This window comes from Podarcis bocagei, assembly GCF_964188305.1.
Source record: "Podarcis bocagei genome assembly, chromosome: 9".
NCBI classification, from domain to species: Eukaryota; Metazoa; Chordata; class Lepidosauria; order Squamata; family Lacertidae; genus Podarcis; species Podarcis bocagei.
This window is the reverse complement of record NC_138134.1, coordinates 80345463-80370651: the sequence shown is the minus strand read 5'-3', so window position 1 is coordinate 80370651 and position 25189 is coordinate 80345463. Positions and strand designations below refer to the sequence as shown.

Here is a 25189-nt window from a genome sequence, read left to right as displayed (position 1 = left end):
TGTCCCGAGGCAGAGATCCTTCCGGTTGGCTCTCTTCCACTGCAGCCACCACATGGGGAAGTTGCTAAGCGGAATCTTCCTTCTACACTCCGATGCAGCTGTACCGAGCATGCTGGGGGGGGAAATGGCCGAGCGCTGCTCCCTGGTGGCTCAGGCAGGGTGGCCAAACCTGTGTTGTCACCTGCCCTAAATATCTGGAGTGGGGCATTCATGCAGGGGCCCTTTCCGCCTCCAGCATCTTCGATCGGTACAGCTGCACTGGAGTGCAGAAGGGAGTCTTTCATTGTTTCTGACCTTGGAGGGCACCTTGATCTCCCACCTTCCCCTTCGGTTGTGGGCCTGTGGACCCTGCAGAAGTGCGCTGCGGACTGCTTGGGTTGTGTGTTGACGGTTTGAGAGCCACCCTCTGCCGGGTCGTGAGCTGCCTTTTTCAAGGTGCGTTTCTGAGAAGCCGTGTCTGGCGAAGAGCGTCCTGAAGGGCGCAGAGAGCAGGGAGAGAGAGAGAAGTTGTTCTTTGTCTTGGTGCTGGTTCTGCAGTCCCGTCCACCAGTGAGATCCAGGCCTGGGGGGCAGCTGGGCTGTTGGTCTCCCCCCAAGCCAAATAGCGATAAACCTGAGCTGAGCACCGGGGGAGTTATTTTTGGAGCATGTGTTGTTCTGGCGCATGATGAGATGCTGGCTGGAGCATGTGACGCGCAAACAGGGCTTGGCTCACTCAGGCTTTCAGCTTTTTCCTGCCGTGGTTCTTTTGACGTTCCCCTTCCTAGGGGGGGGGCGAGTGGGGCTGCGTCTGCTTCTCCTGCAGAAGCAGAGGGGCTGTCGTGGCTCTTGGGATCCCCTTCAGCTGAGGATTGGGGGCCCCTGGGGGAGACACGGAGGTGCCCTTTCTTCTCCAGTGTCTGGCGATGCAAAGGAATTTCAGTACTGTTGAGTTCGGAGGGACCCCTAAAGGCTATCCAGTCCAAGCCCCAGCAATTCAGGAATCTCAACAAAAGCATCCGTGACAGACGGCCGTCCAGCCTCTCCTTAAAAGCCTCCACGGAGTCTGCAATCTGTTACGCTGTTAAACAGCTCTTACCACCAGGAAATTCTTCCTAATATTTATCCGGAATAATAATAATAATAATAATAATAATAATAATAATAATAATAATAATAATAATAATTTATACCCTGCCCATCTGGCTGGACTTCCCCAGCCACTCTGGGCAGCTTCCAACAAAATATTAAAATACAGTAATCCATCAAACAGGGACGCGGATGGCACTGTGGGTTAAACCACAGAGCCTAGGACTTGCTGATCAGAAGGTCGGCGGTTCGAATCCCCACAACGGGGTGAGCTCCCGTTGCTCAGTCCCTGCTCCTGCCCACCTAGCAGTTCGAAAGCACACCAGCACAAGTAGATAAATAGGTACCACTGTGGCGGGAAGGTAAGCGGCGTTTCCATGCGCTTCTCTGGTTCTCCAGAAGCGGCTTAGTCATGCTGGCCACATGACCCGGAAGTTGTATGCTGGCTTCCTCGGCCAATAAAGTGAGATGAACGCCGCAACCCCAGAGTCGGGGTCCCTTTACCTTAATCCATCAAACATTAAAAGCTTCCCTGAAGAGGGCTGCCTTCAGATGTCTTCTAAAAGACTGGTAGTTGTTGTTCTCTTTGACATCTGGTGGGAGGGTGTTGCACAGGATGGGTGCCACTACCGAGAAGGTCCTCCGCCTGGTTCCTGGTAACTTGGCTTCTCGCAGGGAGGGAACCGCCAGAAGGCCCTCGGTGCTGGACCTCAGTGTCTGGGCTGAGAGATGGGGGTGGAGACGCTCCTTCAGGTGTTTAGGGCTTTAAAGTTCGGCACCAACACTTTGAATTGTGCTCAGAAACGTCCTGGGAGCCAATGTGGGTCTTTCAGGACCGGTGTTATATGGTCTCGGCTTGCTCCGTCTTCCGTGGGGCAGCCCTTCACATATTTGAAGATGGTTCTCATCCTGGCTGGTCATAACCACCAGGTGATTGACAGGTGGGTGTCCCTCCCTCCCTGTCATAGTTGGCCTGTGGGGAGGGGGAGATAAAGACCTGGAAGTCTGCCCCCCACCCCGCAAATTACTTCCTGCTCTGCTTCCTGATCATTTACCAAGAACAAGAGCGAATCTTGTGGCCCACTAAAGACCAGCAGACAAAGGCATTGAATCTTTCTAGTCTGTAAAAAGCATATGCCATAATTTATTTCTTATTATATACCGCTATGTCATTTCAAAAATAGATCAAAGCTGTTTACAGCAATAGAACATAAAGCTGCACGATAAAAACTAGATAAAAAAGTTAAAAGCAGACACCGGTTAGTCACTGTAGTAGGATGTGTTCTTAATAGTGTGCATAGGCCCTGGCAGAATAGAAATGTTTTCGTCAGGTGTTTAAAAGTTTGCACACAAAAGGCACCTGCTGAATCTCCAGTAGCAGGGAGTTCCACTGGACTGGGGCCATGACACTAAAGGCTCAGTTTCATATTGTTGTCAAATGAGCTTCACCAGCCAGCAGTGCTCCTGCAGATGATCTCAGTGATCAAGCTGGGATATTAGGATATAAGGATTTGGGTAACCTCTGAGGTGCCCTGGACCAAAGTTGTTCGGGGCTTTTTAAATTAATAAAAGAACCTTGAACCTGGTTGGTTTAGTTTCATACGGGGAAAAGCAGCAAAGAATCATAGAATTGTAGAGTCGGAAGGGACCCTGAGAATCATCTAGTCCTGCGGTTCTCCACCTGTGGGTCCCCAGATGTTGTTGGACTACAACTCCCATCATCCCTGAGGTCTGGCCTTGCTAGCTAGGGGTGATGGGAGTTGTAGTTCACCAACACCTGGGGACCCGCAGGCGGAGAAAGGCGGATCTAGTCCGACGCCGGGCAATGCAGGAATATGCAGCTGTGGTTTGACACCGTAAAGACATAAGAATATCAGAAGACCCTGCAGGATGAGGCCAAAGGGGCCCCTCCAGTCCAGCACCCTGTTCTCCCAGTGGCCAGCCAGATGCCCCAGGGGGGAAGCAGCAAGCAGGATTTGGGCACAAGAGCAAATCTCCGCTCCTGCGGTTTCCATCAACTGGGATTCCAAGGGTGCAGGTGCTCGGCTTAATTCGGTTTTCCCTGTGTGCCTGCCTGGCGGAGGCAGAATTTGCACACAAGATAAAGGAGAGCCGCCCAGAGCTGTCTGGCTTGGGGTTCAAGGAGGGTGGCCGAAGGAGCCTGCCTAATAATAATAATAATAATAATAATAATAATAAAATACCCCACCCATCAGGCTGGGTTTCCGCAGCCACTCTGTGCAGCTTACAGCACATAAAAAATGACCAGAAGAATCAGAAATCAGCTGTGCTGGCTCTTGGCTCTCTCCCTCCTCCATCAAACCTCTTTTTTATAAATTGTTTCATTTGGTTTTTCAAATTAAAGTTTTACAATCACGTGTCCAACATACAGCATAAAAACAAGATTCCACGGAATCTCCTGGACTCCCCTTTGTGGCTCCTTTCCTGCTTCATCTTTTAGAATAATCCAGATCTTTTACATCTCCATGACAGTGGTGCCTCTGGATGCGAAGGGGATCCGTTCTGGAGCCCCGTTCTTATCCTGAAGCCAACTGTGCGGGTTGCGATTCGCCGCTTCTGCGCATGCGTGTCACGTCATTTTGAGTGCGCATGCCCGAGTGGCGAAACCTGGAAGTAACACATTCCATTACTTCTGGGTCGCCATGGAGCACAACCCGAAAATATTCATCACGAAGCTACTTCAACCCGAGGTATGACTGTATATCCAAAATCCACCATTAAACTACAAGTGTTATTCCAATCCTACCAACGATTTTAATTGTTTACAATGGTTTTTAAGATAAATTATTATAATTTTTTTCCATTCCTTATTAAAATTTTGGTCTTCCTGATTTCTGATTCTTCCGGTCATTTTTGCCATTTTGGCACAATCCATCAATCTGCCATTCTTCTCCGGTCAGGACTTCTTATTCTTCTTCCCACCTCTGGAAAGGTGGCTAGGTGACTTTAAAAGAGGGTTAGACTGCATCCTTGTCTGACCTTCTTTTAAAGCCACCTAGATTGGCAGTCATCACTGTCTTGTGGCAGGGAGTTCCATAGTTATACATAGTAGCCCTCTGGAGAGAGCTCTCAAACCAGTTGCTTATTTATATGGGTCAATGGAAGTTAGTTGTGTGTGCTCAGAAAAATACACACAGATACAGACTTAATTTGGTTTTCCCTGTGTGCCCGCCTTGTGGAGGCAGAATTTGCACACAGGCTAAAGGAGAGCTGTCTTGCTTGGGATTCAAGGAGGGTGGCTGAAGGAGCCTGCCCACTAATAATAATAATAATAATAATAATAATAATAATAATAATAATAATACCCCACCCATCAGGCTGGGTTTTCCCAGCCCCTCTGGGCAGCTTACAGCACATAAAAAATTGTGAAACACAATTTTTCCCCCAATACAGGGTTGCCTTTAGATGTCTTCTAAAAGTCAGGTCGTTGTTTATTTCCTTGACATCAGATGGGGGGGAGTTCCCCACTTCCTTCCCATGCCCCCCCGAACCCCCCAGGTGAAAAGTTTGATGCTGCATTGGTCAGAAGCAGCGGCTCCTGGCCGCGTCCCAAATTTTGGTGCCGGCTCCTGTTCCCCCTGCAGTGATGGCATCCGCCTGCCGCATCCCAGAGGAGGCGGGAAGTCTGCTGTAGCAGAAACGCAGACCTGGTCTTGTGACTGCGACGCTGCAAAGCTGCCTGGTAAACGGCCCTTATAAATTTTGCAAATAATAACTAAAACCAGGTGACGCGAGTTCATTGCAATTGCACCCTGTCCTGGTGTCCACAGGCCGAGGGGAGAGAGGGGTCATCTCTGCGCAAGACAAACCTTGCGCACGTAAAAGAGGGTTTGCATTATGCAACCGAAGAAAAAGCCGGTGCAATTCTAGGCTGCATCAACAAGTCCGGGGTCCCGCTCTGGAGACCCCACTTGGAGTCCCGTGTCCAGTTCTGGGCACCACAATTTGAGAAGGATGTTGACAAGCTGGAAGGTGTGCAGAGGAGGGAGACCAAGACAATCAAGGGTCTGGAAGCCAAGCCTGATGAGGAACGGTCGAAGGAGCTGGGTGCGTTTAGCCTGGGAAAGGGGAGACTGAGAGGAGATATGAGTATCTCAAGGGCTGTCATACGGAATAATAATAAAATAATAAAATGTTATTTATATCCCGCCCTCCCCAGCCAAAGCCGAGCTCAGAGCGGCTAACAACAGTAAAATGATACAACATTCTAAAATCAGTTCATTCTAAAATCAATTCAGAATCAAATTAATGGCAACCATTGGGCTAGAGTTCTGTGAGGATTACAGAAGGAGAGAGGGGGTCAGACTGTGCCTTGGCCAAAGACCTGGTGGAACAGCTCTGTCTTGCAGGCCCTGCGGAAAGATGTCAAGTCCCGCAGGGCCCTAATCTCTTGGGACAGAGCATTCCACCAGATGGGGGCCAAGGCAGGAAAGGCCCTGTCTCTGGTTGAGGCCAGCCTAACCTCCCTGTGGCCCGGGACCTCCAAGATGTTTTTGTTTGAAGACCGTAAGGTCCTCTGTTGGACATACCAGGAGAGGCGGTCCCGTAGGTCCGAGGGTCCTAGGCCGTATAGGGCTTTAAAGGTTAAAACCAGCACCTTGAACCTGATCCTGTACTCCACCGGGAGCCAGTGCAGCTGGTATAGCACCGGGTGAATGTGATCTCGCAGCGAAGACCCCATAAGGAGTCTCACTGCAGCATTCTGCACCCGCTGGAGTTTCTGGGTCAGTCTCAAGGGCAGCCCCACGTAGAGTGAGTTACAACAATCCAGTCTGGAGGTGACCGTTGCGTGGATCACAGTGGAAGAGGGAGAAAGCTTGTTTTCTCCTACTCTGGAGGGTAGGACTCGAACCCATGGCATCAGGAAGGACTTTCTGACAGTAAGAGCTCTTCGACAGCCCCTCCCTGTGGAACGCCCTCCCATCAGATGTCAAGGAAATAAACAACTATCTGACTTTTAGAAGACATCTGAAGGCAGCCCTGTTTAGGGAAGCTTTTAATGTTTGAAGTTTTATTCTGTTTTTAACGTTCTGGTGAGAGCCGCCCAGGGTGGCTGGGGAAACCCAGCCTGATGGGCAGGGTAGAAATAATAATAATAATAATAATAATAATAATAATAATAATAATAATAATAATAATAATAATTCAACAGTGGAACAGTCTCCCTCAAAAGGTGGTGGTCTCTCCTTCCTTGGAGGTTTTTAGGCAGAGTTTGCCTGGCCATCTGCCTTGGATGCCTCAGCTGAGATTCCTGCCTTGCAGGGTTGGACTAGATGACCCTCAGGAATCCCTTCCAAGTCTACAGTTCCACAGTTCTGTGAAAATATTTTGACTCTCTGTGACCACGAAGGTCCTGTGAAGTGGTCCCTCTTGAACAGCCCCACTGCCAGCTTTGCCATTGCAGTGGTGAGCCTCACTCTCTTTGTGATCTGCTGTGCAAGTGTGAAGAGTGTCCCTGGGCGCGTGCAGAATGTCCTCTCACCAATGTGAAGCCACAATCCCTATCTGGGGTCAGCAAAGGGGGTGTCTGGTCAGATGGACGTGTGCTCCCCCCGAGTAGGGCATTGTATGCTGAGAGCTGAATGGGGATTCGGGGAGGCAGAGGAAAAGATTTGGGGGTCAGGTGCAAAGACTTGCGCAAATTGCAACCCTCCCTGCCACCCTAAATAATAATAATCATCATCATCATCATCATCATCATCATCATCTTTATCCCACCCATCTGGCAGGGTTTCCTCAGCTACTCTGGGCAGTTCCCAACAGAATATTAAAAACACGATAAAGCATCAAAGATGAGAAACTTCCCTAAACAGGGCTGCCTTCAGATGTCTTCTAAAAGTCTTGTGTGGATGCCAAGGAGACTGAGAGGAGATTAGGAGAGCCGTCTTCAAATACCTGGAAGAGGGAGCCAGCTTGTTTTCTCCTGCTCTTGGAGGGTAGGACTCGAACCTGGAGCTTCAGACTGCAAGAAGGGAGATTCCTGCTGAACGCCAGGAATATGAGGACAAGAGCAGCTCAGCAGCGGAAAGTCAGGCTCTGGTCAGGGATTCTTGAGCTGAGATTCCTTCTCTTGGGGGACCCCTTCTCATGCTCTGATTCTAGGATTGGGGCCCAGTTCCGCCTCCCCTCCCTGCAGCTGCATTTCTGGGTGCGTCTTCGGAGCGTGGCCTGCTGTTCCGGAGCAACGGAGCCGTGTTAGAATCTGGGACACAGCTGTCAACTTTTCCCTTTTCTTGCGAGGAATCCTATTTGGAATAAGGGAATTTCCCTTTAAAAAAGGGAAATGTTGGCAGCTATGATCTGGGAACAGCAGGCGGAGTTGGGGGGAGAGGCTTAAAGCAGCAGGACTTGGGTGAGAACACTGGGGCGGAGCAGGTGGGGCAGCCGTGGGGCTGCTCTGGAGAAGGAGGAATCTCAGGTTGTTTTTAAGGATGGGAAGGAGATGGAATGCCCTCTGCTTTTTCCTGCCAAAAGATGCCTGGAATGTTTCCCCTCCTGCCTGCCCTGAGTCCCATGACCAGGTGGAGGGCTGGCCAGGTATGCCTGGAATTGGGCTGCTGGACCCAAAAGGCAACGGTCAGCCGGACGCCTGGGTTCCTTGGCTCCCTGGGCTGTGCCCTGTGGATGTGCCCTTTGAGGGTTGCAGCTGCGCTGAGTAGAAAGAAGAGGGTCTGTGGGTTTTCCTGGCCACGTGAGTCAAAGGGGTCCCCACGGAGAGAGGCCACTGGGCCTGGACCAAGGGACCCCGGTCTCCGCTGCGGAGTAAGGCCGGCTGACATTTGGGCGGAGGTCCCCGTGGAGGCAGGGCTAATCATAGATTAGAACTCATCATAGAATTGGAAGGGGTCCCCACGGTCATCTAGTCCAACCCCCCACAATTCAGGAACCTTTTGCCCAGTGCGGGACTCGAACCCACGACCTTAAGATGAAGGCTCTCATGCTCTACCCACTGAGCCCTCCAGCCGCCGCCTGCCTTCTGCCACCGACCCTTGATTTATTCATTTTCATAGAATCACAGAATGGTAGAGTTGAGGGGACCCCAGGGGTCATCCAGCCCAACCCCAGCAATGCAGGAATCTCACCTGAAGCATCCCTGAGAGGTGGCCACCCAACCTCTGCTTAGAAACCTCCAAGGAAGGCGAGTCCTTCATACTTTGCCTCTTTCTCCCCGGAGGCCAAGGTGCACAGTTCTCCCCCCTCCCCATTTAAATCCCCACAACGACCCTGTGAGGTAGGCCGGGCTGAGAGGCCCTGGCAGGCCCTGGTCACCCAGTGAGCTCCATGGGTGATGATTTGGACCGGGGCCTCTCCAAGATGCCTCTGAAGCCCTCCTTGAGCCCCTGGGAGGAAAAGGGGGAGCAATCAAGGGTTTAATAAGCAGGATGAGACCCTCCCTGCCTGCAGACTGTCTCGCCAGATTGGTGCATGCTCTGGTTATCTCCCGCTTGGATTACTGCAATGCGCTCTATGTGGGGCTACCTTTGAGGTGACTCGGAAACTACAACTAATCCAGAACGCGGCAGCCAGACTGGTGACTGGGAGCGGCCGCCGGGACTGCATAACACCAGTTCTGAGAGCATTGGCTCCCAGTATGTTTCTGAGCACAATTCAAAATGTTGGTGCTGACCTTGAAAGCCCTAAATGGCCTCAGCCCAGTAGACCTGAAGGAGCGTGTCCACCTCTATCGTTAAGCCTGGACACTGAGGTCCAGCTCCAAGGGTCTTCTGGCAGTTCCCTCCCTGCGAGAAGTGAGGTTACAGGGAACCAGGCAGAGGGCCTTCTCAGTGGTGGCACCAGCCCTGTGGAACGCCCTCCCACCAGATATCAAAGAGAAGAACAACTGTCTGACTTTTAGAAGACAATATATACGATATACGATATTATTGTCATTGTCCCATGCAGATCAATGAAATTGAAAAACTACATAAAACTACATCTGAAGGCAGCCCTGTTTAGGGAAGTTTTTAATTTTTAATGATGTATTGTGTTTTTAATATTTGATTGGGAGCCGCCCAGAGTGGCTGGGGAAATCCAGCCAGATGGGTGGGGTAAAATAAATTGTTGTTGTTGTTGTTGTTGTTGTTGTTGTTGTTGTTGTTGTTGCACAGGAGGTCCTTAGATTGCAAGTTCTGCAGGACTGCAGCCAATAATAATAATAATAATAATAATAATAATAATAATAATAATAATAATAATAATAATAATAATTTATTATTTATACCCCGCCCATCTGGCTGGGTTTCCCCAGCTACTCTTGGCGGCTTCCAACAAAGATTAAAAATACATAAAAATGTCCCACATTAAAAACTTCTCTGAAGCTGTTGGCTGAGCGGCTTTTGCTGTGTGCCTCCCTCCTCCCTCTAGCAGCAGGCAGCCGAAGAGCAGCAGCCCTGGTGGCTTTGGGAGAGAGGCCAGGAAACCAGCTTGGGGGGAGAAGGGGAGAGGCCTGGGGGGGGTGTCCTGTGCTTCCAGGTCTGAATTGCTGCCCTCCAAGTCTCCCTGACTCCCCGTTCCTTGCCTGGGCGACCCATTCTGCGACTGAAGGGGTTCAGGGTGCCTGTGCCACCCAAAGGTGGCTTTGCCACGAAGCTGCCCAGTTCCCAGGATGAAGCCCTGGGAGTCCCTTTGCTGACGGTCTGGGGGTCTCCTCTGCGCCTGAATGGGGACCACCTGCTGCAGCCTTGCCCGTCACCCATCGCGGGCACCCCCTGGGCTCCAGGGAAGCAGAGAGACAGGTGTCTTTGGGTGCCACTGGTGGCAGCTGCATGAGCTGCGCCCAACCTGCAAAACACCATCCGGCCGGCAGGCTGTTTTCCTGTGCAAACTCGGGGAAAGGAGCTTCCTTCCGGATTGGGTCCTGCGTCAGGTTGTAGTTGCTTGGCGGTCCTCATCCCCGTTTCTGGAGTCCTGTTCTGCCCCCAGACTGGGATAGATGAAGGGAGAGGCAAGAGTGGAACCGGAGGAGTCCCTCTCTGGGGAGCGCACCCCAAGACTGGGAGCAGGGTGGTGAGTTGGGGGGCACCTCAGCCCCCTGGAGAGAGGGACCCCCCACAAGAGAGGACGGGTCCCAATTCTTGGTTTGTGCCAGAGGCGTTTCTCTCCCCTGCCAGCCCAAATGAGTGTTGGGCGCCTGCAGTGCATCGTACGGCATGGGGGGGCACGTGCATTCAGTCGGAGTGTCTTTGTGGGGGGGCAGCCTGTGCCATCGCTGTTTATTTCCCCTGCCTCTGCTTGTTCCTCCATGCTTTGGTTTGATTTTTGCCATCCTCCTTGCCCTGCTTCAGCAAAGCCTCGCTCTTCCCCAGAATGTGCCCTGACGTTTGCCGCTCTGTGTGTGTGTGTGTTTTGGTGAATCCCATGGAGCATTAACTGGGGTGGGGGGCGCTGGGGGGGGGTCCTGTTCTGTCTCTCTCCACAGCCTGAAAGTGCCTGCTAAGGTATAGACAGTCCTCAAGCTCCGAGACAGCTCCTGCCCTTGCCCCCAGCCCCAATTGCTGGTTCTGCCCCATTGCAGTCCCACGCAGCCCCTCCCCGCTCCTGCAGAGGCAGCCGCCCTTCCTGCGAGGACCCGATCCTGGCTGACCAGATACTAAACCTGCTTCCCCTGCTCGCTTTCTCTCTAGTTCCCCGGACCACCCTTGTCTCTCCGCCACGGCTGGAGACCTGCCGCCCGAGGCCCAGAGCGCCAGGACCCCGTCTCCGCCCGCCTCTGCCAGGGCCCCCCCGGAGTGGGACGACAGCTTTGACGCCTTCGCCACCAGCAGGCTCCGGCCGGACGCTCCCAGGGAGCCTCCGCCTGCAGGGAAGGGGCTGGAAGGCGGTTCCCACCCGGACGCCCCCCTAGCTGTGACCCCGGAACCCCAAGCCGGGGGACAGGAGGACGCCGGCCCAGGGAGCCCAGATCCGCTGAGCTGCCCCCCTGAGCAGGCGCTGGGAGGAGCGAGAAGAGAGAGCTTGGGGGGCCAAGCCTTGGGCCAGCCCTCGGAGAGCAGCTCCTGGGGGGAGCCCTGCGAAGAAGGCCCCGCGACAGCAGAGCAGGCCCCGGAGGACAGCGGGAGCCCCTGGCCCACCGCGGACGAGGTCTTCTTGGAGGAGAGGGCCCCCCCTCCGCCTCAAAGCGCGACCGCGGAAAGCCCACTGCGTGGAAGTGGCCGGGCCCCCCAAGCCGAAACTGGGGAGGCCTCCGCGGCCGACTTGCCTCGCTGGGACGCCTTGGGGCGAGAGGAAGCTGCCCTCTGCCTGGCACCCGACGAGGCGCCCGATGCCAGCCTGAATATAGAGGAGGCCAGAGAGATGCCCGGCTGGGGGGCTCAGGAGCAGGCCGAGGGACCCCCCCGGAAGCCCCCAAGGAGGTTCGTGTCCCTCGGCCTAGAGGAGGCATGGGGCGTCCAGGAGAGGCGGAAAGACGAGGCAGCTGTGCCCGAGGAGCTGGAAGTGCCCGCAGAGGGCAAAGGGATGCCTCCCCCAGTGGCCGCATCCTCCTCCTCCCTGGCGCCACTGGTGATAATGGGAGCAGCTGGCGTCCGTGCCACGGGGAGCCTCGGGCTGGCAGGCGACGGCGCCGAACCTGCAGCAGATAATGAGCTGAGGGGCCGAGGCCTCCCTTCGGGGGGGACCCCGGGGGCCGAGCAGTTTGAAACTTGCCCTACCGATCTCTCCTTGGGCGCGTCAGGCCTGTCTGACTCCTCCGTGTGGCAGGCGGGCGCTCCCTGGCCGCAGGGGCTCTCGGAGCTGGGCTCGCTGCAGACAGCCAAGGAGCTCCCCGCGCGCAAACAGACCCCCCAGGACCCCCGGCCCAGCCCCTCGGTCCTGTTCTGGACGGCCGTGGAGGAGGAGCAGCCGCCGTTGCAGGACTCGTGGCCCAAAGGACAGCGGCCAGGACTTGGGGGGCCGGAGGAAGATTTGCCACCAGGAGAAAGAGGGGCTCTCTCCTTCCCCGAGGGGGACCCTGCGCAAAGCCCCCTCAGCCAGAGCCTGCCCGCCACGTCGCCCACCTTCCCAGCGGTCTTGGCGGGCGGGCAGCTCAGGCAGGCTCGGGCCGGCAGCTCTCTGAGCGAGTCGGAGCTGTCGTCCAGCTGGTCGGACGACCGGGTGGTGGACTTCAAGAAGGCCGACTTTTGGCAGGCGGGCAGAGAGGAGCCTCAGGGCAACTGGACGGACACCGCCCTGGCACCGGGCAACCCCTTTGCCCCCTGGGCCGGGACGCCGCCCCCGCCTTCCCCGCAGAACAACCCCTTTGTGGAGAGGCCAGCTGACCAGGCCTCCTCGGAGGCGGCCGTCCTGCCGGTCTCCTGGGGGGAGGGTCTGGGTGGCCCGGAGGCGGCCCCTCGCGGCTTCTTCCTTGCCCACCCCTCCGAGGACCAACCTGCCGCCCCCGTGACTTTCTCCACGCCTTCGCTGGAGGGGGCTGCCCACCCCAGCGACTTCCTCTTCCCGTCTCCCGTCCTGCATCCTGACTTGGGCAGGGGCTCCTCTGTGGTGGCCCCCTCCCTTGCTCTCCCGCGGCCCAGGGCTGCCTCAGTGGCCTCTTCGTTTTCGCCCGTGGGGGCGCCGCAGGCAGAAGAAGCGCCTCCTCTCCAGTGGACGGCCAGGTGAGCTGGGCAAGGTGTGTGTGTGTGTGTGTGTGTGTGTGTGCGCGCGCGCACACCAGGTGACACCCCCCTTACCTGTGGTTTTGGGGCGTCTCTCCCAGGAACCCCTCAAAGCCCTGGGTTGGCCCTCCCTCTGCCCATGGGGGTGTCTTGACTGGCTGCAACTCACGGGACCCTCCCCACAGCACAATCCTACCCCTTGCCCCCCCAACTCTGCATGGCATCTTTTCATGCCCCCTCCATGGCTTTTATCTTTGGTTTACCCTTTTCCTCCTCTTTTAAGGGTTGTGACTAAATCTCTCTCTTCTCTCCTAGCTCTGCAGAAGGGGGCCCCTTAGAGCAGCGGCAGCTCCTGCCTCCCCCCCGCATGCTGGAAGCGAAGTGTCGTTGGGGGGGGCAAGGGGGAAGTGGCTCTTTGTGGTGGGACAGTTGCCCCACTTCTGCCACTTGACCTTGGCAGGGGAAGCCTGCAGGGAGGGGGGGGGTGTACGTTCTTACTCTGTACCCCCCACCCACTTGAGTGGTAAGATCTCCTCCATGGTTTTATTCATTGTTTAAGCAAAATCTGCATACCAAAGAATCCTAGAGGTGGAAGGGGCCCCTGAGGGTCATCCAGTCCAACCCCCAATATGCAGGAATGCGCAGCTGCCCCATCTGGGGATCGAACCTGCAACCTTGGCGTTACCAGCACCACGCTCTAAACAATTGAGCTATTCACACCCAAACTGTCGTAAGGTTTATAGCGGATCTTTAAATGTGAACTCACTTGCTGGCCATGATGGTTTTTGATGGTTCTGTTCCATTTTTCAGCATTGTCTCAAGCGGGGAGGATATTTGTGCATGAACAAGGAACCAGGAAATAATTTTTTTTTAATGCTCCCCTGTGGCAGCATTTCCTGTAAAAATGGTCAGTGCACAAGCTTCCCGGGATGTAGCTTTAATTCCAACTAGGAAGGGGGCAGGCACAGCCTATTATTGCTATTATTAATTGCATTTCTCAGTTTCTTTTTTCACAAGAAGTGATCCAGAGCGTCATGCAAAATGATGCATGCGTTAAAAGAGCAATGTGACTTTGAACCATCTCCTTTTCTCTTTTGGAGCAGCGATTCCCTTCCCCCCTTCGCATGACATGCCCTCCCCATCGCATGTCAAGGTTGGAGACTTAACAGACTCCAAAATAACAGCTTAGTTTTTGAAGGCATTCCTGGACGTGGGAAAACTTGGATCTCTGCAGATCGGCCTCAGAGGAAAAAGGCTGGATAAAAACGGATGGGGCCCCCTGCACCCATTGCCACCCAGTCCGGTAGTTAGTGACGAGTGTATCATGAGAGATGCCCGTGGTCTCCATGGCACAGAGAACCTTCTGCCAGTTTTTGGCAGGGGTCCATCTATGCCCCCATCCAGACAGAGACAGCTTGGCTTCAGTAACCTCTAGGTTAGATTACTGCTGCGTGTTATATGTGGGGCTGCCTTTGGAGGTGGTTCAGAAACTGCAGAATGCTGCAGTCAAATTGCTGGCAGGGGTGGGTGTCTTGGTGGTCTGACCTCGTGAAGCTTATCTTAAGTCAGCTGAGCTCAGTTCGTTTCTGAGCTCAATTCAAAGTGCTTGTTTTTCTCTATAAAAACTTGTCCAGTTCAGGTTCACATCAAGAGAGGTGCAGTGTCCGGACTTTTAGATGTTTCCCTGAAGCCCATCTCTAAATGCCCCTCTCCAAGAAAGGGACGCGGGTGGCGCTGTGGGTTAAACCACAGAGCCTAGGACTTGCCGATCAGAAGGTCGGCGGTTCGAACCCCCACGACGGGGTGAGCTCCTGTTGCTCTGTCCCAGCTCCTGCCAACCTAGCAGTTCGAAAGCACGTCAAAGTACAAGTAGATAAATAGGTACCACTCCGGCGGGAAGGTAAAGGGCATTTCTGTGCACTGCTCTGGTTCGCCAGAAGCGGCTTAGTCCTGCTGGCCACATGACCCGGAAGCTGTACGCCGGCTCCCTTGGCCAATAAAGCGAGATGAGCGTTGCAACCCCAGAGTCGGCCACGACTGGACCTTAATGGTCAGGGGTCCCTTTACCTTTAACTTTAAGAGAGGTTTAGAACAGGCATCCCCAAACTTGGCCCTCCAGCTATTTTTGGGACTACAACTCCCATCATCCCTAGCTAACAGGACCAGTGGTCAGGGATGATGGGAGTTGTAGTCCCAAAACATCTGGAGGGCCAAGTTTGCCTATGCCTGTCCTTTTGCTGTAACGGTTGGTACTGCTCTGAGCTGCTGATCATTTCTTCAGAGGCTGGCTTACGATTTTTGCTTTAGAAAATTATCTCTCTTTCAATCTGTTGCAAGTCGCCCAGAGACCGCTTGGTGTCAGGCAACTAGCAAGTGAAATGAAGTATATTAACACCGTGGCCAGCTCTGAAAATGCCTGCTGGGCAGAGAGGTCTGCTTTGGTTTCACTCCTGTTCTTCATCCATCCAGCTGTAGTAATCTGTCTTAAATGATCTGAATGAACTTCATGGGAAAGATCTCTGGAGGTCCAAGATGATTAAATTCTGGGGGTCCCAAAAATCAAATTTATTATTTATACCCCACCTATCTGGCTGGGTTTCCCCAGCTACTCTGGGCGGCTTCTAACAGAATATTAAAATACTGTGATGCATCAAACATTAAAAGCTTCCCCAAACAGGGCTGCCTTCAGATGTCTTCTAAAAGTCGGATAGTTGTTTCTTTCCTTGACATCTGATGGGAAGGTGTTCCACAGGGTGGGCGCCACCACCGAGAAGGCCCTCTGCCTGGTTCTATAGTTTCTCGCAGGGAGGGGACCGCCAGAAGGCCCTCGGAGCTGGACCTCCGTGTCCAGGCTGGACGATGGGGGTGGAGACGCTCCTTCAGGGATACTTGCTGGAAGTCATTGCATAGCTTTTCAGGGGCTGGCCAGTTACGTGCGACACTTTTGCGTCCAGTTAGTGCAAAATGCAGCGGGTGACACTGGCTAACTTTTGGTTTCCAGAGGCACCTGTGCCATATTCAAGGTGTTGAAATAATCCACCAGAGATGCTGCCAGTGTATGATTGCTGTATGACGTTCCAGGATGTTGGGCTAGGAAAGCCTTTTGTCTGATCCTTTTGTCTTCTTAATGGCTTCTGCTGGGAGCCATTCATGCACCAGTGTCCTTCTGCTTCCTCACAGGGAGCAACGGAGGGGGGGGGGGTAGAGTTGTTTTCATCCTACAAAAGAGTTGAAAAGCGGCTCATAGCTTTAGATTTCAGCCTGCAATGTGTTCGTTTTCCACCCGTGTCCAAACGCAGGGCTAAAAATAGCAGCGCAGAAACCGACTTTATTAGGATTTCTCAGTGAAGTTTGCCGAGGTGTTTGCCTCCATTGCCAGCAGGTGGTGCTGTTGCTGCAGAGATCTCTGTGAGGGTCCCTGGAATAACATCCCCCCCCCAGACCTGCTACATTGGCTGGGGGAGACCCCTGAGCGGTTTATGGTCAGGGTCTGGGCTCCTCCTTTTAAGACTCTCCCCACTGTTGGTCTGGGCTTGTTGGAGGTGGGGGCCTGCAGCTTTGTGGGGCTGCCTTTCAAAGTTGCGAGTCAGGAATTTTTTTTTGGGGGGGGGTGTCTGCCATTGGCACAGAGCATAGAGCCCCTCCTGCAGGAAAACCCTTCTGGGATCTGTGACCCACAAGCCTCTTGCCAGGGAGCCTCTGTCTAGGTGTGCCCGGATGCAAAGCAGCAGGAGGACAGGTGGGGGGGGGGGCGACAGGGGTACATGCCAGCAGATTTCTGGGGGAGGGCTAGGCCTGCCCTGCAGGGAGGTGGTATTCAGGCTCAGTTGTAGATTGTACTGGATGAGAAGGGGTGTAGCCAAAGACCAACCCCCAGATACATCATACCTACATCACAGAAAAGGCGGTCTACGGCAGAAATCTGAGTGTGTTGTTTATCTCATCTGACAGGTTACCTGTTAATGGTCACTTGACTGGATTGCATGGGGAGCCTGGCCAGTCTTTTGTAATGATAAATACTTACCGTATTTTTCGCCCCATAGGACGCACCTAGTTTTTTTTTTGGGGGGGGAAATAAAGAAAAAAAGTTATTTCCCCCCAGGCGCGGGGCTGGCGCGGGGGAAGCCCGAGCTTCCCCCGACCCCAGCCCCCAGAACAGTCTGCTGCCTGCAAGCCTTGTGCGCCCGGCAGAACCTCCCGCCGGGCGCGGGAGGCTTGCGGACATCTTCCCGAAGTACCGGGCGTCCTCCGGAGGGCGCTCCGGGCTGCAGGCTGCTGCCCGCAAGCCTTGCGAGCCCGCGGGAACTCCCCCGGGCTCGCAAGGGTTGCGGATAGCTTCCTGAAGCCTGGAGAGCCAGAGGGGTCGGTGCGCACCGATGCCTCTTGCTCTCCAGGCTTCAGCGAAAGCCTGCATTCACCCCATAGGACGCACACACATTTCCCCTTCATTTTTGGAGGGGGGAAAGTGCATCCTATAGGGCGAAAAATACGGTAGTTCCTGAGCCAGGTCACAGGCTCACACCCTATTCATACACAGACATACCCTTAAGACAGGATTTGTGAAGGAAAAGACAATGGGGAGGCTTTTCCGTTTTCCTTTGACCTTGCAGAAAAAAAACATTTGGTCAGTTTGGGAACCAAAAATGGTTTCAGGTCGGTCTTCCTGTGCTAATCTATGTACCTGCTTGGTTGGTACATTTATGAACATTTATTATATATGTAAGACTTTAAAATTCTTATCACACTTCCCTTGGGTCTTCTGGTTGGCCACAGCGAGGACAGGAGCCTGGACTGATCCACCAGCTCCTCCTCGGGTTCTTACACAGGCGGCACCACATCCACGGTCCGCAGCACTAGGGAGCTTGTTCGGGAATGGTCATTTGCCAGGGATGCTTCAGTTGCAATTCCAGCATTGCAGGGGGTCAGGCTGGATGGCCTTTGGGGGCACCTTCCCACTCTACAGCTCTGTGAAACTCCAGGCCTGAGAGGGGAAGAGGAGAACTCGTTTGCTTCTTGAGGGCTGTGCAGGTAGGCCAGTTCCAGGGGAAGCGAAGCACTCCTGGGAAGTCACTGTCAGCCATAGCAGATCCTTCCTTCCAACTCTTGGTTGTTGTTTAGTTGTTTAGCCGTGTCCGACTCTTCGTGACCCCCTGGACCAGAGCACAACAGGCTTGGTCAAACTCATGCTGGTAGCTTCGAGAACACTGTCCCACCATCTCGTCCTCTGTCCTCCCCTTCTCCTTGTGCCCTCCATCTTCCCCAACATCAGGGTCTTTTCCAGGGAGTCTTCTCTTCTCCTGAGGTGGCCAAAGTCTTGGAGCCTCAGCTTCACGATCTGTCCTTCCAGTGAGCACTCAGGCCTGATTTCCTTCAGAATGGAGAGGTTGGATCTTCTTGCTGTCCATGGGACTCTCCAGAGTCTCCTCCAGCACCATAATTCAAAAGCATCAATTCTTCGGCGATCAGCCTTCTTGATGGTCCAGCTTTCACTTCCATACATCACGACTGGGAAAACCATGGCTTTAACTATACGGACCTTTGTTGGCAAGGTGATGTCTCTGCTTTTTAAGATGCTGTCTAGGTTTGTCATTGCTTTTCTCCCAAGAAGCAGGCGTCTTTTAATTTCATGACTGCTGTCACCATCTGCAGTGATCATGGAGCCCAAGAAAGTAAAATCTCTCACTGCCTCCATTTCTTCCCCTTCTATTTGTCAGGAGGTGATGGGCCCAGTGGCCACGATCTTCGTTTTTTTGATGTTGAGCTTCAGACCATATTTTGCGCTCTCCTCTTTCACCCTCATTGAAAGGTTCTTTAATTCCTCCTCACTTTCTGCCATCAAGGTTGTGTCATCTGCATCCTTCCAACTCTACAACTCTGTGATTCCATCTTGCGCTAGGTGGACCCATGCAATAGCCGCTTTGCACCAGACTTAGACTCTGGCCTGTGCTTCCCGCCCCAAGAGAACTACAAGTCCCAGAGTCCTTTGGCTCTTGTGGGTGTTTCCTCTGCACAGGTTGTGGCGCTGAAGGTCCAGCCGTCACCTGGGGGTCAGCCTGGTGCTCCGGCCCCAGGATGCACAAGAGGGAAGGAGAGAGGGAGAGAGAGACACACGGCTGGCCTCTGGAGGAGAACCCGAGTTGGCATTTGCCAAGGCCCTTGTGTATAATTAGCAGGTGAGCCTGGCATGTGGTCAGAAACGCGAGGAGCTCAAGCACAGAGCCTTGCAAATTGCAGCGCAGGGAACAAATGTGCAGGTGCTGTTGACGAGAGAGTTAGCCGCCCGTGTCGGGGAGCGTCCTGGGGGTCCACATCTCTAAACCGTCCTTTGCCTGTGGTTACTGCAGCCTTATGGATGCACTGATCTACTATAAAAATGTTACATTTGCAATAAGGATACATAAAAACATGCAGTAAAAACGATTTTAAAAAGTTAAAAACCGGTACCAGTTAACCCTTGTGGAAAGATGCACTCTTTTTTTAAAAAACATAATTTTTATTGAGTTTTCCATATTTCGCTTCATTTTCGTTACACAAATCCATAACTTAAAGTATTGCTCAAAAAGAGCATTGACCTCCTTCCTTCCCTCTTTCTGACTTCCACATATCTTTAACAGATTCATCGCATTTCTATAACCACTTTTTTACCTTCTATTTTCTTTCAACACTCACCCTCTTATATGTAAATCAGCTCCTTATTTTCACATTACCAAACCTTTCAAGTCAGACCTACAAACGCTTTCAAATGTTTACCGTTTTCTTTCAAATAAGATATCAATTTGTTCCAGTCCTTTTGAAAGGAAAGATGCACTCTTGATTGCCTGCATAGAAAAGTTTGTGGCAGGCATTTGAAAATTGGCCCAGAAGGCGCCTGCTGAATCTCTGGTGGCAGAGAGTTCCAAAGGACTGGGTCAATGACACAAACGGCTGTTGTCAATGGAGCCTTGCCAACTGGGGGAACGACCAGCTATGTCCCTGCAGATGATCTCGGTGACCCCTGCAGATAAATGATCCCCTGCAGGTGCTCTCAGAGACGGACGACATTGATTTGTTGTCGGCGTCCATCTGTCTTGAGAAACAATGGACTTCTCCTCCGGGGATGACGTTAAACGGTTTCGTGCCCTGCCTGGGCGTGCAGGAGGACTGGGCAGCGTGTCAGGAGGTCCTCCTGGGCTGCCCTCCTCCCATGGCTGCCCAATTCTGTGCCCGTCCACATGGGCACCCGCACCCTGGGCACACAGGGCCTCTCCAGAGTGGCTCCATCCAGCTTCTGCCTGGGTTTACCTGCTTTTGGCTCGTAAGGAAGCCACAGCAACCGTGTTGCCTTCCTGTCTTGCACTCCCTGCTCCCTCTTTTTTAAAAATTCTTTTTTGCTTTTAGCATTTATCATCATACACAAATCTTAAATCTCTTTGCAAATAGGATTCGCGGAATCCCAGATCCCCTCCACCTTCTGTGGTTTCCCCAGATACTCTTTTCAAACGGCAGCTTACAATGTTCGCCATATTTTCTTAAATCTCATTTTTTTATCCTAATTCTTGCTTCATCGCAAGTGTTTTTAAAATCCAGCCAATGTTTTCAGTTGTTTGCAGTGTTCTTTCAAGTACAGTGGTGCCTCGCAAGACGAAATTAATTCGTTCCGCAAGTTTTGCCGTCTAGCGAATTTTTCGTCTTGCGAAGCATGGTTTTAACGGTTTAACAAAGCCGCGAGACGTTTTCGTCTTGCGAAGCAAACCCATAGGGAAATTCGTCTTGCGAGGCAAATCGAAAACGGAAAAACCTTTCGTCTAGCGAGTTTTTTTGTCTTGCGAGGCATTCGTCTTGCGGGGCACCGCTGTAACTTACAAAATTCCCCCATTCTTTATTAAATTAAAACCGTCCTCTTGCTCTCTGATCTTCCCAGTCATTTTTGCCAATTTGGCAGAGTCCATCACCTTTATCAACCATTCTTCTTTTGTAAATTGTCCTTCCATCTTTGGGCAAGTAGCATCTGCTGTACCCTACATAAATACTGTCTTTAGGTATTTCTGTACCTAAAATTCCTCATAAAAAAAGCTTCAGGTTGTTGTTTTTTTACAAAAGTTATTTTTAACGTTTTTTTCAGCTCATTAGAAATCATTTTCCAAAATGCTTTTTTTGCACTCCCTGTTCTTGTCTCTGCCTTGGGGTCTTTTTATTTGGGGTGGGGGCCGGAGTTCCCTGGCAGCTGGAGCTCTGTGCCAACTCTCCTTGGGTTTGCCAGCACAGCTCAGGGTGGGTCCCTTGCGGTTGTGGGGAAACTGCCCCCTTCCCTGCCCCACAGAGTTGGCTGCTAGAGGGGGAAGCTTATGGGGGCGTCACCCACCCCCAGGGGGACCAGAGGCAAGCCAGCAGCTCTCTTCCAAGCACAGAGAGGTGGAAGGGACCAGGGGGTCGCCTAGTCTGACCCCCCACATTGCGGGAATCTTTCGCCCAGGGTGGGATTCGAACCCTCAACCCTGAGGCTAGAAGTTTCATGCTCTACCAGCTGAGCTATCCCACAGGCCCTGAACGGAATTGCTTTGGGGGCTTCGGTGAGGGGGCTTCCTTAAAAAGGAGGGTGGCCACCTTGCAGAGCTGGCTAAAGAGTTTTTTTTGGGGGGGAGCGCAGATGATTTTGGCTGTGGGTGAGGGTCAGGTTTGCTTGGGAATGGGGCTTTGTATTCCTGTCTTTGCAAGGAATTTGTGGAAGTTTCCTTCAGTGGACGGAACAAAGATGAAAGGGGGGGGGGTTGGGAGGAGGGGAGGCGGACAAGGAAGAGCCATAGTTGCTTTCCTCTTCTCATTCCCTTCCTTTTCCTTTTCCTTTCCCTTTAACATTTTCATTGCTTCTATCTTCTAGTCCAGGGGTCAGCAACCTTTTTTAGCAGAGGGCAGGTCCACTGTCCCTCAGACCTTGTGGGGGGCTGGACTATATTTTTGGAAAAAAATGTGAACGAATTCCTATGCCCCAGAAATAACCCAGAAATGCATACAGTGGTGCCCCGCAAGACGAATGCCTCGCAAGACGGAAAACTCGCTAGACGAAAGAGTTTTCCGTTTTGGAGGTGCTTCGCAAAACGAATTTCGTATGGGCTTGCTTCGCAAGACGAAAATGTCTTGCGAGTTCCTGTGGGTTTTTTCCCCTCCCCCCCTTTTTCTAAGCCGCTAAGCCGCTTATCAGCTGATCCGATCAGCAGATAAGCCGCTAAAAGCCACTAAAAGCCGCTAATCCGTCAATGGGCTTGCTTCGCAAGACGAAAAAAACGCTAGACGAAGAGAATCACAGAACGGATTCTTTTCGTCTTGCGAGGCACCACTGTATTAAATATCAAATCAATCTTTATTACGGTCCAGAGACCCAACAAATCATTACAAAGCAATGCACAATTCATACAGCCTACCTCCAGGTTAAACAAGCATTTTGTTCAAAAGATAGGGATCATTGGTTCTTGCAACCACCGATAAAAACTTCGCCCCTGCTAATGTTCTAGCGTTTGTCCAGTCTTCCAATAGGAACCTGACATAGTGAGCCTCTGATTTTCCCGGGAAAGGTACCAGCAAGGGTAGTATCAGTTCAGTCCTGGCTTCCTCGTACTTTGCACAGTGCAGCAAAATATGTTTTATGGAATTGATGTCTTGAGCACACGAGCAAATAAAAGGACACATTCTACTCATGTAAAACACACCCTGATTGAGAAGGCAATTGGGCCGGATCCGGCCCACAGGCCTTAGGTTGCCTACCCCTGCCTTAAGACAGGATTTGTGAGCAAAGAGACAATGGGGAGGCTTTTCCATTTCCTTCCTCCTTGCAGAGAAATATTTGAGGTGACTGAAAGCGTCAAAATGGCTTTAGGACTGTTTCCAGACATGTGGTTTATATATTGATGTACAGTGGTTCCCCGCAAGACAAATGCCTCGCCAGACGAAAAACTCGCTAGACGAAAGGGTTTTGCGGTTTTTGAGCTGCTTCGCTAGACGAATTTCCCTATGGGCTTGCTTCGCAAGACGAAAACGTCTTGCGCTTTTTTCTTAAAGCTGCTTGAAGAGGCGCAGTTGCGACGGACCGTGCTTCGCAAGACGAAAAACATCGCAAGACGAAAAGACTCGCGGAACGAATTATTTTCGTCTTGCGAGGCACCACTGCATGTGTTTGCCTTGTACAGTTAGGAACATTTATTTTATATACAAGACCTTAAAATCCCTACAACAACCCCGTGAGCAGAAATCGGGGCTCTCCGGTGAATCTGCTTTGGGGGGACACCAGGCTGCTCCCTGCCAAGACCTACTGGGACTGTTTCAGTCCCCGTTCCTGAAAGAATCGCAGTGGGGATTCCAGAACACTTTTACTGGTTGTCCCCAACCCCTGTCCCCCAATTTTCTCTATTGTTTCTAGAACACTTTCTGAACAAAGCATTGCCTAAAATTACCGTATTTTTCGCTCTATAACACGCACCTGACCATAAAACGCACGTAGTTTTTAGAGGAGGAAAATCCGTAGGCATGCCACCTGTAGGCATTCCCTCCATAACACGCACAGACATTTCCCCTTACTTTTTAGGAGGAAAAAAGTGAGTGTTATGGTGCAAAAAATACGGTAACCGCAGGCCCTTGCTCACAGTTTACAGCCTAATGGAGAAGGACAGGGAGGGGAGCTGATTCAAAGACAAGAGCCATCAAGTCCAGGGGTCAGCAAACTTTTTCAGCAGGGGGCCGGTCCACTGTCCCTCAGACCTTGTGGGGGGCAGACTATATTTTGGAAAAAATAATAATGAACGAATTCCTATGCCCCACAAATAACCCAGAGGTGCATTTTAAATAAAAGCACACATTCTACTTACCGTATTTTTTGCCCTATAGGACGCATTTTCCCCCTCCAAAAATGAAGGGGAAATGTGTGTGCGTCCTATGGGGCCAGTGCAGGCTTCAGGAAGCTATACGCAAGCCTGGGGAGTCCGCGGAGGTTCCCGCTGGGCTCCCTGGGCTTGTGGATAGCAGCCTACATCCTGAAACACGGCTTTGCGCCAGGCTCCCACGGCTTGCCGAGAGCTGCCTGTTCTGGGGCCGGGGGAAGCTCGGGCTTCCCCAGCCCCGCGCCTTGGGGGAAAAATAATTTTCCCCCCTTTATTTCCGCCCCCCCAAAAAACTAGGTGCGCCCTATGGGCTGGTGCGCCCTATGGGGCGAAAAATACGGTATATAAAAACACACTGATTCCCGGACCGTCTGTGGGCTGGATTTAGAAGGCGATTGGGCTGGATCCGGCCCCCGGGCCTTAGGTTGCCTACCCCTGTTCTGGGAGTTTCCCCCAGTGGATTTTGGGTGTCCCTCCCCTTTGGCCGTGTTTGGTGTGTGTGTGTGTGTGTTTGGGGGGGGGGCTCTTCCTATGCGAATCCCTTGGGGAGGGGGCGATGCTGTTTTGTGAGCCTGACTCGTCTGTTGCTGCCGCTTGTGTCTTGCAGCCCCCACCCTGTCAAGCCCATCAGCAGCTCTCCGGGGCCAAACCCCCCTCAGGAGAAGGAGAAGCAGAGGCCGGCGGGCAGCCTGACCCCTGTCCGGAGCGGTGGCCAGGAGCGCGAGCCGGGCAGCGCCGTCAGCGTCACTGCGGGGGGAGCGCCCACCTCCCAGCTGGAGAAACCGGAGCCCAAAAGGGTAAAGGGGGATGGACGAGAGGGTGGAGGGGGGTGGGAGAAAATGCCCCAAGGGCGGCAGAGGTGGGGGCTCTTTCCGGGGGGGGGCTTCCAGTGTCCTTGAAGAGAGAGAGATAAAACTTTATTCGCATTAGCCAATGGCCATAGCAACAGGAAAGCATTACAGCATATGCAGAAAAGGAAATTTGATATAAAAGGACAATTTAAAGTCCTGAATCAGCAGTCAGTGGCCCTTATTCTTGTCCTTGAAGAAGAACCTTGAATTAAAGTGCGTAGATATAGGAAGAGCCTGCAGGATCAGGCCCACCCAGTCCAGCACCCTGTTTGCACAGGGGCCAACCTCTGGGAGACCCAGAAGCAAGGTTCAAGCACAACCGCCCCCCCCTTCCTGGGATTCAGAAGCCCGGCTGCCTCTGACCGTGGACCCAGAGCATAGCCCATGTGGCTGGGAGCCCCTGATCCCCCATGGATCAGCCCAGTCCTCTTCTCAAGACAGCTAGGCTGCCTCCGGTGGCAGGGAGTTCCGTAGTTTAACCCTGTGCTGCGGGAAGAAGGGACTTTCCTGCATCTGTGCTCTTGGGCTGGTAGATTATTTTTGTGCCCCCCTGGGATTCCCCCCTGTTGCCCCCTCCGCCATGGGGGCCATTCTGCCTCGAAAGAAGACCCTGCTCCGACAGATCCCATAGCGCTCGCCTTTCCCAGACCCAGTTCCTGGAAGCCCCCTGGCCACCTCCTGATGCCCCACCAGGGTGCCCATCTGGAGGCGGAGCAGCCTGGCTTGGCCTTCCGGGGGGTGGGGGTGGGGGTCTGACCCAACAGCCTCTCCTGGTGTTCCTAAAATTCTCCTCTGTGGCTTTTTCTGCCCC

At 52.8% G+C, this 25189-nt stretch overlaps 1 protein-coding gene across 1 annotated transcript in view; it reads left to right on the top strand.

The window, feature by feature from the left end:
- The window catches only part of RAB11FIP5 (RAB11 family interacting protein 5), a 61809-nt gene that overhangs the window by 33556 nt on the left and 3064 nt on the right, over positions 1-25189 (top strand). The window contains exons 4-5 of the mRNA XM_081206912.1: positions 10713-12680; positions 24135-24324. Of these exons, the coding sequence (XP_081063038.1) occupies positions 10713-12680; positions 24135-24324 (2158 nt within the window). The remainder of the gene's footprint in view (positions 1-10712; positions 12681-24134; positions 24325-25189) is intronic.